This window comes from Arachis ipaensis, chromosome B05, assembly GCF_000816755.2.
Source record: "Arachis ipaensis cultivar K30076 chromosome B05, Araip1.1, whole genome shotgun sequence".
Taxonomy (NCBI): Eukaryota; Viridiplantae; Streptophyta; class Magnoliopsida; order Fabales; family Fabaceae; genus Arachis; species Arachis ipaensis.
Window position 1 is genome coordinate 146,957,499 of NC_029789.2, and position 13,213 is coordinate 146,970,711.

At 30.9% G+C, this 13,213-nt stretch overlaps 1 protein-coding gene and 1 pseudogene across 2 annotated transcripts in view; both read left to right on the forward strand.

Moving 5' to 3' along the window:
- LOC107644834 (O-glucosyltransferase rumi homolog) overlaps positions 1-2,785 on the forward strand; it is a 6,128-nt gene extending 3,343 nt beyond the window's left edge. The window contains exons 3-7 of one of the 2 annotated variants that reach the window (XM_016348774.2): positions 151-743; positions 1,356-1,548; positions 1,774-1,838; positions 1,932-2,142; positions 2,223-2,785. In XM_016348774.2, coding sequence (XP_016204260.1) covers positions 151-743; positions 1,356-1,548; positions 1,774-1,838; positions 1,932-2,142; positions 2,223-2,576 — 1,416 coding nt within the window. In that variant the 3' untranslated portion in view covers positions 2,577-2,785. The remainder of the gene's footprint in view (positions 1-150; positions 744-1,355; positions 1,549-1,773; positions 1,839-1,931; positions 2,143-2,222) is intronic. The other variant, XM_016348775.2, reaches the window with a different exon arrangement.
- LOC107641520 lies at positions 5,732-7,013 on the forward strand (annotated as a pseudogene).

Below are 13,213 nucleotides of genomic sequence, written 5' to 3' on the forward strand. Positions count from 1 at the left end.
GATGATGTCATTTTTATTTTGTTTTTAAATTATTTTAAATAAAATGTTAATTTAAAAAAATCACACAAAAAAAATTTCATTATTGATTTTGTTTTATTTTCGTTAATCTTAATTTATTTCTTACCATTTGGTGTTGTGAATATTTTTTAGCAGTTAATTATTTTTGGAGGCACACCTTCCAAACCACCAATACTAGCCACAACAGAAAACAACAATGTGCCTAAAATGACCAAAATGCCCCCAAAGCAAATAGAGATTCCACTAAACTGCACTGCATACAATCTAAACAAAACATGCCCCAACCATGAAGAAATCCCAGCCGACAATCAAGACCGTTTACCAAGCTCCACGTGTCCAGATTACTTCCGTTGGATCCACGAGGATCTAAGACCATGGGCCCACACAGGCATAACAAAGGAGATGGTAGACAAGGCTAGAAAAACAGCAAATTTCAAATTGGTGATTCTTAAAGGGAAGGCTTATTTGGAGACTTATGGCAAAGCGTTTCAGACAAGAGATGTTTTTACAAAGTGGGGGATATTGCAATTGTTAAGGAGGTATCCTGGGATGTTGCCAGATATGGAGTTCATGTTTGATTGTGTTGATTGGCCTGTCATTTTGGCTGAACGTTATGGTGGTTCTAATTCTAATAATGCTAGCAATGTTCCTCCACCACTCTTTAGATATTGTGCTAATGATGCTACATTGGACATTGTCTTCCCTGATTGGTCCTTTTGGGGTTGGTAAGCACATTTCACTTTAATTTTGATTATTGTTACCATTCAATATGTATTCAAATTAGTTATATTCGTAATTAAATCTATCGTAATCAAATCTACCGTGTTAGGTAGACACTAAAATCAATCACGTTATAAATACATATTTAATGTTTATAAAATAATTCATTTATTTTGTCTTACACAAAAGTTTGTTATAGTATTTTGTTGTGAAATATCTAATTCTTTTGGTGGTGGTTGATTATTTTATTAGTATAAAAATAACATGTATGAATCTATATATAGATACTAGTAGTTAATTTTTGGTATTTATTGAACTTTTTTTTATAGGAAACTCGAACCCGCAACCTCTTAATTGAGTATGAGAAGACGATGCCATTTGAGCTATAACTAAGTAGATACACATTTCTTTATTATTGAATGAAGCGTAGATCCTATCTAATATGAGTGTCAAACCTGATCTAACAGTAATGTAATGTGTATCGACTCAATTTATTAAACAAATCAATGCATATATCTGTATACAATTCTAGTATGATGAATTGCTGGTTGTATAGCAGGGGAATGAGATGATGCTAAAGAAACGTTTGAATGTTGATTTGTGTTATGTATGTATAGGGCTGAGATTAACATAAAGCCATGGGAGATTTTGTCTGGAGAGATGAAAGAAGGGAACAAGAGAACAACATGGCTTAAAAGAGAGCCATATGCTTACTGGAAAGGTAATCCTGATGTTGCTGACACAAGAAAAGACCTCATGAAATGCAATGTTACAGATCAACAAGATTGGAATGCTCGTATTTATAAACAGGTATTATTCTTATTATTATTATTAATCTTACTTAACTAGTGCTGTTTTTCCTGTATGATTTTGTCAGCTAAGTGTTTCAGGATAGAAAATACGAATACAGAAAAGAAAGATATTTTGCTTATTTTTGTATTTGTTGTTAAGTTCAGAATCAATAGTGATATAGAATTCAGTTTCATCCTCTTTCAATTTCTCATTCAATCTTAAACTTCATCAATTTCGTTTCAGGATTGGATAAAGGAATCAAAAGAAGGGTACAAGCAATCAGATTTGGCAAGCCAATGCATTCATAGGTCGGTATAACATTCATACTTTAGATTCATACTCATACATTTATCACTAACATGTGTTGTTCTTTCTAATTTCCAAATCATGATTCAATGCAGATATAAGGTGTACATTGAAGGTTCTGCTTGGTCTGTTAGCCAAAAATACATTCTAGCATGTGATTCTGTCACACTGCTTGTAAATCCACACTACTATGATTTTTTCACAAGAGGGTTGGTTCCAATGCAACATTATTGGCCAATTAAGGAAGATGACAAATGCAGATCCATTAAATTTGCTGTGGAATGGGGCAATACTCATCAGAATGAGGTAACCTCAAACTCAAATTAAGTTCAACTTGTTCACTAAGAAATACTAATGTCTAACTCAATAATATAATAATTCATCAGGCTAATAGTATTGGAAAGGCAGCAAGTGATTTCATCTATGATGAATTGAAGATGGATTATGTGTATGACTACATGTTTCATCTCTTAAATAGTTATGGTAAACTATTTAGATATACACCCACTTTAAGTTCTGAAGCAGTTGAGCTATGTGTGGAGTCAATGGTTTGCAATGCTAAAGGAAGAGAAAGACAATTCATGATGGAATCAATGGTGAAGGGTCCTGCAATCACCAAACCTTGCACCATGCCTCCACCTTTTGACCCTCCATCTTTGCATGAAAACTTGAGGAGAAAAGAAAGTTTAATTCAACAAGTGGATTCATGGGAAAAGAGTTATTGGGGGAAACCAAAATAATAAATCTTGATGTATATCAATTCTTTTTTTGCCAATTGAATTCTAAGGCATATAGTTTTAGATTATATATGTATTATTTTTTCTCCCATATATTAGCATCCTCTTTTGGCAGGTATAAATAGAATATACCTTGTGTCATAGATGGTTGAATATAGTATATGTATTTATTTGTAGGGTGTCTAAATCCAATATGATTTAAATTGAACCGTTTATTCAATTCAATTCAAATTGAACCGATTAAAATTGTATTAATTTGGATTTGATTGAATTCTATTTTTTATAAATTGTATGGATCGGATCGGATCGAATCGAATTTTAGATTTACTTCTCAAAACCGATCCAATCTAATCCAAATCGCACAATATACTATAATATTATTATTTTATTATTATATTTACAATTTTACTTATAATATGTTTAATTTGTTATACATTTTTATATTATTCATGTATTATTATTATTATTTAAGAAATATTTTATATTCAAAATATGATTTGTTTATTTATTTTAGTTAACCTATAATTTTATTTCTATTATTATGTTATCGTTAATTTTTTAAGATATTGTTAAAACTTATTATGTCATTATTGGTTATTTAAAATTTGATATTGAGACTTGTTATATATATTTAATTTTTTTAATTTATAAAATTGCAAATCCAATTCAATCTAAACCGCTCAAAATTGAATCGGATTGAAACGGATTTTTTTAAGAAATTATACAATCCAAATCGTATCGCAAGTAAAATTAGTATTTAGATCATATGAATCTTTTATTCAAAATCGATCTAAACCGCATTGCAAACACTACTTCTATTTATCCGTATGTGTAATGTTTTGAATCTTTTTTGGACACTAAACGACAACGCATCAAGGTTTGGAGGCCATTTAATCAAAACTGCGTCTTTTTGTTTGTGTGCCACGTTGGTAGTTAAGGCTGCGTTTGTTTTTAGAGACAGGACAGAACATGACACTAAAACGGAGACAATAGGACGGAGACACTAAAAATTATCTTTTATGTATTGTGTTTGGATACGATGGATAAGACACTAATGTAATGTCTAGTATTATGTTTGGATACACATGGACAAAACTAAAATATTATATAAAAGGACTAAAATAACCATGTGATTCCAAATTTTCTACATCAATACAAATTAATTTAATAAAAAATGAGAGTACGTAGGTATTATTTTTATTACAAATCAAATAATATATAATATAAGGTTAAAATGATATTGAAGTAAAACGATAAAAAGAAAAGAATTATCTACCCGCAATAAAAAAATTCTACAGAAATGGGAGAGTACCTGGAAAAGAAAGAGATAGAAGAAGAACAGTAAGAAAAAAGTATCTCTGAACAACACAATAGCAAAAATAAGAAGGGGTAATAGTGGAAAAAAAGGAAAACAAAATAAAAAAAAATTGTCCGTGTCCACTCTTCCAAATCCCGTGTCCATCATTGTCCTTCGTGAAAGAGTGGACACAAAAGTATAAAAAACTGTCTCGGAGACAATATGTCCACTGTCCATGTCTCTATTTCCAAATACTTTTTAAACAAGTATTGTCCATGTCTCCGTGTCCTGCCCCCCGAAAACAAACGCTACCTAACAGACGTTAGCGAACATTAGCCACCTCAGTCAACGAAATGACGGAAGAACGAACGTGAATATGTTGGTTATCTTTCGGGACGACTTTGATTAATTTTATCTTTCAGTGACGAAAATGAAGATCGAGTCAAGGACTATTTTGACTATTAACTCAATCTACTATATATGATTGATAGCAAGTATGAGGAGGATTTTTAAGCTTTTAACTTCATCCGGAAATAACAGAATATATATAAATACAACAAGAATCAAGAAAAAATAAATGGCAATATTGACTAGAGAGCTGTGTGTAAATTCTTTATTCCTTAAAATTTGTTGAATATCAGTATGCAAAATTGTGGTTTATTACGGCTACTACTACTACTAAAAAATAAAAAAGTAAAATAATTGCATCTAATAATCTTAATCCATCTGCTACTAAATCCAACTGTAATCATTTCATTTTAAATGAAAATTTGTGAGAAAATTTCAATCATACGTGTAAAATCAAGTTAATTAGATTGTAATTAAAAAAAAAAAAAGCTAAAATGAAACTAGCATCACAAAGACAAAAAAAGGTGTCTGTAGTGAATACAAATGAACAACCAAAGAGAACACTCAAAGTATAACCAGCAACCAAAATACCAAATCCAAATACAAAAACATGCCAACAAAGGATAGTATTTCTGGAAATGCCTTATTTGAATTGAGGTGAAACATTCTAATAAGAGGTAAAAACTAGAAAGCAGGCTTCAGAATATTCATGATGTGCCAATGTCACCCATCAAGGCACTTTCACTGCAACCTGTTCTTCAGTTCTGCTACTTTCAAGCAATTGCAACATAAATTCTGTCTGCTACCTCATCCACATATCCAAAGCAAGCATACTTCCAATTCTTCTTGAGATACAAAACACCAATAATTCCCCAAAAGCCAGTTGCAAAGCCAACGGCTATGACAAAGTATAATAAACAAAAACTGAGTGGTTGATTCTAATATTTTGCCAAGTAAGCAATGTTGCTATCTTGCTGAAATGGCATTAATAAAAAAAAAGATGTTTTAAAAATAATGTGAATAAAATTATGTATCTACTTTTATTTATATATTAAGAATAGATGATAGAAAAGTTTGTTTTAGTTAGAGGTTAATTAAAGTTAACAATAGTAATTACCTCATAACCATAGTTAATTTATTTAACCTATTGAGTTAGGTTTTAGTAAAGTTAATTTTCTAATAGTTATAAATAGTGGACAATAATACGTACTCTATAAGTACTCTGTGGTTTTTCTTTTAATTTTAAGTTTTGTATTTGTTTATATGACAAATTCACTTTTTCTGAATTTTCTTCTTCCACTTCAATTTTATTTTCTTCAATAAAATTAAATCTAGAAATTGGCGCGAGCTAAAGAATTAAGGCTAAAAAAATGTTGATATGAAAGTAAAATGTGTGATATACTTTAACATTGTAATATTTGGTGTTTTTTAAAATTGTGGGAGTACACAAATTGAACCCTTCGATTTGTATTTAAAAGTTAAAAAAACTCAGAGTACACAAATTGTGTTATGTATGTATAGGGCTGAGATTAACATAAAGCCATGGGAGATTTTGTCAGGAGAGATGAAAGAAGGGAACAAGAGAACAACATGACTTAAAAGAGAGCCATATGCTTACTGGAAAGGTAATCCTGATGTTGCTGACACAAGAAAAGACCTCATGAAATGCAATGTTACAGATCAACAAGATTGGAATGCTCGTATTTATAAACAGGTATTATTCTTATTATTATTATTAATCTTACTTAACTAGTGCTGTTTTTCCTGTATGATTTTGTCAGCTAAGTGTTTCAGGATAGAAAATACGAATACAGAAAAGAAAGATATTTTGCTTATTTTTGTATTTGTTGTTAAGTTCAGAATCAATAGAGTGATATAGAATTCAGTTTCATCCTCTTTCAATTTCTCATTCAATCTTAAACTTCATCAGTTTCGTTTCAGGATTGGATAAAGGAATCAAAAGAAGGGTACAAGCAATCAGATTTGGCAAGCCAATGCATTCATAGGTCGGTATAACATTCATACTTTAGATTCATACTCATACATTTATCACTAAAATGTGTTGTTCTTTCTCATTTCCAAATCATGATTCAATGCAGATATAAGGTGTACATTGAAGGTTCTGCTTGGTCTGTTAGTCAAAAATACATTCTAGCATGTGATTCTGTCACACTGCTTGTAAATCCACACTACTATGATTTTTTCACAAGAGGGTTGGTTCCAATGCAACATTATTGGCCAATTAAGGAAGATGACAAATGCAGATCCATTAAATTTGCTGTGGAATGGGGCAATACTCATCAGAATGAGGTAACCTCAAACTCAAATTCAAAGTTCAACTTGTTCACTAAGAAATACAAATGTCTAACTCAATAATATATATCTAATTGTTTTTTATGGAATATAATAATTCATCAGGCTAATAATATTGGAAAGGCAGCAAGTGATTTCATCTATGATGAATTGAAGATGGATTATGTGTATGACTACATGTTTCATCTCTTAAATAGTTATGGTAAACTATTTAGATATACACCCACTTTAAGTTCTGAAGCTGTTGAGTTATGCGTGGAATCAATGGTTTGCAATGCTAAAGGAAGAGAAAGACAATTCATGATGGAATCAATGGTGAAGGGTCCTGCAATCACCAACCCTTGCACCATGCCCCCACCTTTTGACCCTCCATCTTTGCATGAAAACTTGAGGAGAAAAGAAAGTTTAATTCAACAAGTGGATTCATGGGAGAAGAGTTATTGGGGGAAACCGAAATAATAAATCTTGATGTATATCTGTTCTTTTTTTTTTTTTTTTTGCCAATTCAATTCTAAAGCATATAGTTTTAGCTAGGTTATGTATTATTTTTTCTCCCACATATTAATTAGCATCCTCTTTTGGGAGTATAAATAGAATACACCTTGTGTCATAGATGGTTGAATATAGTACATGTATTTATCTAAACTAGCTAGAGTGACATTCGCGTAATGTATGGGATGGTAAATTAATGATAATATATAGTATATTTTAAAAAATATTATATTATTTAAAAAATAATTAAAATATATACAAATTAATATTAAACTTCATGTGTTTTTTATTTAAAATATTTTATACTACAAAAATTTTTTATATTAAAACTTATATAGTTATATCTTCTTTTGTTATTTTTATTTTTATATTTGTTTTAATTGATGAACTTTGTATTTTTACATGATGTTTCTCTTTTTTTTTATTATTTTTGGTTGTTGTTGGAATTGTTTCTTTTTTCTTCTTATCATATATTCTTGTGGAGATATATTTTTTTCGAACGGTTGATTTGTATATATTTTTTGGTCTATTATCTTTTTTTTGTTCCATCTTTGTATATATATGTTCTTCATGTTCTTCATATAATGAAGATGTGCCTTAGATTTGTTTATTTTTCTTTTTTCTTAATCTCTTTATTATTATTTCATCTAGGTCTGATGATATTAGTGTTGGTGAAGTTGGTTCTTATAATCAATAAAGAATATAAATGATGTTTTGAATAAATAAAATTTTTGTTGTATTTTCTGTTTTATTTGTTGTAATAGGAATTAAGTTTCGGTATTTTTTGTTGAAACAAATGTATTGGTAATAGTGTACTATTAAGAGCATAGTTAAAATTATTTACTTTAATTTCAAATATAAGTGTGAAGTGTTAGGTACCAAACAAATAATACAGCAAAATATAGAGAAGAAAAATTAGAAATTTGTATAAAATATGAAAATAATTCAATAACTTTTTTTGAGAATTACAACTTCTCTCTATCACAAGGAGATTACCATTACACTCTCTCTTGATAAAAGGAGAATATTCCTCTCTATATATAGGAGAAAACCTCTCAAAGAAATAAAACTCTATATGTAACTCAATGTTATTATTGTTCTTGTTGGATAACTTAATTGAAATGAATTAAAAAAAAAAAACTCAATTTATAGGTGAGTCTCTTCAATAAGAATCATCCGTCAATTAGAGGTATATAATTTTTCTCTTTTTCAACCATTAAAATTCTCAAGTTATAAATTAGGATTGTTTATTACCTTTCATTTTATTTAGTTATTATTTATTTATTTATTTTCTAAAATTAGCTTTACTAATTTTCACAATCTCCCACTTAAAACTAATTTTGATAAATTTTCAAAATTTATGTTGTTCATGTATTCGATAGGCCATATGAGGATCTATACCATTCAAACTTTTCTATATTGATTAGTTTTGTCATCGCATCTGCTAGGTTATCTTTCGTGTGAATCTTATGCATAACAACACTCCCTTCTTCTATTACTTTTCGAACAAAGTGATATTGTACTCTAGTGTGTTTTGTTCTTGAATGAAAGGCAGGATTCCTTGCTATGTGCAAGGCACTCTGACTGTCACAATACACAAGAATCTTCTGTTGTTTGTGCCCGAGTTCCTCCATCAACCTTTGGATCTAAATAGCTTCTTTGCATGCTTGTGTAGCTGCCATATATTCAGCTTCAGTAGTAGATAAAGCTACAACAATCTGTAATTTAGATAGCCAGCTCACAACTCCTCCTGCAAGCATGAACACATATCCTGTAGTAGATTTTCGTTTATCAAGATCACCTGTAAAGTTTGAATCGACATATCCATTGACAATGAATTCCAATCTTCCAAAACATAATGCAACATTCGAGATCCCTTTGATGTATCTCAAGATCCTCTTAACAACATTCCAATGCTATTTACCCGGATCTGTCATAAATCGACTTACCACCGCAATTGCTTGAGCAATATCTGACCTTGTACAAATCATAGCATACATAAGGCTTCTCACCGCTGATGCATACGGTACTCAAGACATTTTCATCCTCTCTGCTTCACTACTAGGGCACATACTTGAGGATAATTTGAAATTCATAAGAAGTGGGGTTGAAATTGGCTTACATTCTTGCATATTGAAGCGTTGCAAGATCTTCTTCAAATAATTCTTTTGCGATAGCCAAATCTTCCTATCCCTTTTGTCTTGGTGGGTTTGCATCTCTAAAATCTTGTTTGTTAGTCCCAAGTCTTTCATATCAAACTCCCTAGCCAACTGTGCCTTCAATTCTTGGATTTGATCTTTGTTGGGACCTACCACCAACATGTCATCCACATACAACAGCAGAATGATGAAATCATTATCACCAGACCTCTTGTAATAGGTACAATAATCTGAACTAAGTATGTTATATCCAAGGCTAATTATGAAAGAATCAAATCTCTTGTACCAATACTTTGGCGCCTACTTTAGACCGTACAAAGATTTAGTTAACGTGCAGACCAAGTTTTCTTTTCCTTGTTCTTCAAAACCTTCTAGTTGGAGCATATATATATCTTCTTCAAGTTCTCCATGAAAAAAAAGCAGTCTTTACATCTAATTGCTCTAGATGTAAATCAAATATAGCACAAATAGCCAAAAATACTCTAATAGTAGTTAGTCTCACCACTAGAGAAAATATTTCATTGAAGTCAACACTTTCTTTCTGAGCATATCCCTTGACAACCAATCTTGCACGATATCATTCCACCTGATCATTACTATCTCGTTTAATCTTGTAAACCCATTTGTTACCAATGACTTTCCGACGTGCTGGAAGTTCAACAAGTTTTCAGGTATGGTTCCTATGTAATGTCTCAATTTCTTCTTGCATTGCTGTCATTTACATAGAAGCGTCTGGATTGCACATAGCCTCCATAAAAGTTGTTGTCTCTCCATCTTCTGTCAAAAGACAATATGTATCATAGTTTATTAAAATATAATTTGAGTGCCATGATGGTGTTCTTCTTTGTCGAGTAGATCGATGAACTTCTATGTCATTGGCCTCTGCTTCTTGTTCTTCGTGCTGTGGTTCTGCTTCAGAAAGATCACCTTCTCTGCATTTTTCATCTATTTGAACAGTGGTTATCTCTTTAACAGTGCTGTCATTCTTGTTCTTTTTGCAATTCATCTTCTGCAAATATCACATCTCTACTGACAACTACCTTACAGGCAGTGGGATCCCACAAGCGATACCCCTTAACTCCGTCAGCATAACCCAAGAATATACATTTTTTAGACTTTGGGTCCAACTTATTTCTTTCCTAGGAATTGTACATCACGTACACAGAACAACCAAATATATGTAAAGAAGAATAATTAGGTGGCTTACCTTGCCACATCTCCATTGGTGTCTTCAACCCAATTGCAGTTGATGGTGACTGGTTCATCAAATAACAAGCAATTTTAAGAGCTTCTACCCAAAAAGACTTAGCTAAACATGCAGTTTGCAACATAGCTCGTGCTCTTTCTAGGAGAGTCCTATCATTCGCTCTGTTATACCATTTTGCTGAGGCGTATATGCAACTGTGAATTGCCGTTGAATACCTGCTTGCTTGCAAAATATTAGAAAATCACCATCGACATATTCTCCTCCATTATCTGTCCTTAAACACTTGATCTTACTTTCAGATTCAAGTTCTAACTTTACTTTAAACTCTTTAAATATCGCAAACACGTCTAACTTCTTCTTGATTGGGTACACCCATAGCCTCCTAGAGTAATTATCAATAAATGATACAAGATATTTTTCTCCTCCTACGGACATCTCCGGTAATTCTCACATATCAGAATGAATCAACTCCAATATGTGTTTGCTCCGAGCAGTTGATCTACCAAACTTCAATCTATGTTGCTTGCTTATAACGCAGTGCTTACAAAATGGTAAGTTTACCGATTTGAGCCTGGGAATGAGATTACGTTCTACAAGAATCTTCAAGCCTCGTTCTGACATGTAGCCCAGTTTGCAATGTCATATCATCGTCATTTCTTCTTGGCTTGCTGAAGCAATTGATGCCTCTGCCTCTTGCAAAGTATCTCCCACGAGCATGTATAGATTTGCTGCAATCTTTTCTGCTTTTATTACCACAAGAGCTCCTTTAACAACTTTTAAAATCCCACCTTTAATATGGATCTTGCAACCACGTTCATCCAATTGTCCAATTGACAACAAATTCTTCTTCAAGCATTTCACGTGTCTTATCCATTGAAATGAACGAATAGAACTATCAAACATTTTTATTTTGACAGAACCCATTCCAACAATTTCTAAGGCATGATCATTTTTCATAAACACCGATCCTTCCAAGACAGGTTCATATGTACAAAACCAATCACGATGAGGATTCATGTGCCACGTTGCTTCTGAATCAACAATCTAAACCTCAGTGAGCTGTTTGCTGCCTTTAGAACCAATTGTTGCTTCACCATACAGGATTTTTCTATCACCAGAGGTGCTCACAACACATCCTTGAGAATTTGATCCTTCTAGAATCTTCTCTATACTCTTCTTATTCCAACAATCTTTCTTGAAGTGTTCTTTTTTGCCACAATTGTAGCATTTGACCTGCTTCTTACTTTGTGACTTTAGTCTACTTTGACTCCCATTGGAACCACGCTCCATTTATCTCCCTCTTGTCATCAACAAAGCCTCTGCTTGTTTTGAGTTCTCTAATATATCTTCATTATTCTTGCGCCTAGATTCTTCTTCAAGAACCGCAACAGCCATGTCATCAAAAGAAAGATAATTAGTCAAAATATTATTAGTTAAGTTAATGATAGGCTGATCATATGAATCTGGTAGACTTTGAAGTAAGAGTTCTGTACGTTCATTTTCTGCTATCGTATATTCCAATTATGAGAGTTGAAAAAATAACGTATTTAGATTATTGATGTGATCCGTTGCCGATGTGGACTCACTCATTCGAAGAGTATAAAGTCTTCTTTTTAAGAATATCTTGTTGTGAAGTAACTTGACTTCATATAATTTGGTGAGAGCATCCCAAATTTCCTCTACTATTTTTCTCTACTACACTTGATAAAACTGAGTCAGCTAGTGCCAAGTGTAAGTTTGCAACAACATTGTTATCCATCTCCTTCTATTTTTCATCTGTAATTCCAGTACCTTCAATTGCTGTCACGCAATTGTCTTCTCTCATAACGGCTTTTATCTTCAATTTCCTTACAGAAAAATTACTCCTACTAAATTTTGAAATTTCATACTTTGCTGTCATTTTTTGTAGATGGTAACTCACAACGAAAAAAGAATTAATTAGCAACTTTTGACTTTGATACCACATGAAATTGTATAAATTTTTCAATTGAAAAATGGTGCTTGACTAGTGTCATTGCTATCTTGAAGTGTAATTAGATTTAAAGTAGTTGTGCCTAATATTTTTTTTGCTTCTCTATCAAATAGTACAAAAGTTATTGTAGCACTTTGATCTAAAATTTTTAATTTAATTTTGAATTTATAATAATTATTGTGTTAGTAATTTATAATTTAATGGATTTTTTTTATGATAAGTATAATTTGATATAATTTGATGAAAGTTTTTATAATTTGAATCTGTAATATTTTTTATGTTGTAGCACAAAAACTTTATTTTTGGTATTTTTGTAAAATTTTTTTGACATCTACTTATTATTCTTCTCCTAATATATACAGTTTTTCAATGACATCTATAATAGTAAGAATAAAAATTTTTAGAATATTTATTGTATGTGTATATATAATATATTGAATAAGCTATTTTTAATAAGAATAATTTAAATAGTATAAAGTAAAAATATGTTAATAATATTTTATATTGTAACACAAAAACTTTATTTTAATATAATAAATATTTTTATTTTGTATCTAATCATATAATAGAATTATTTTTAAATAAATAAGCTCTTCTTCATTTATTGGTATAAATATTTTTCATAAGTGAACTACGACTTGTGAAATAAAATAATAGCAGTAAGAGTCTTATGTATATGATATATACATACGTCAAATAATATAAAATTTGAATAGTTTATAACTTAAAAATTGTTGTAATAATCACTTTTAGTGTAGATATTTATTGTATTTAATTAATTAATTGTGAGAATTACAATTTTTTTTTTTATGTTTTAATTTTCTAAAATTTGAATGGTTGATTTTTAAACTT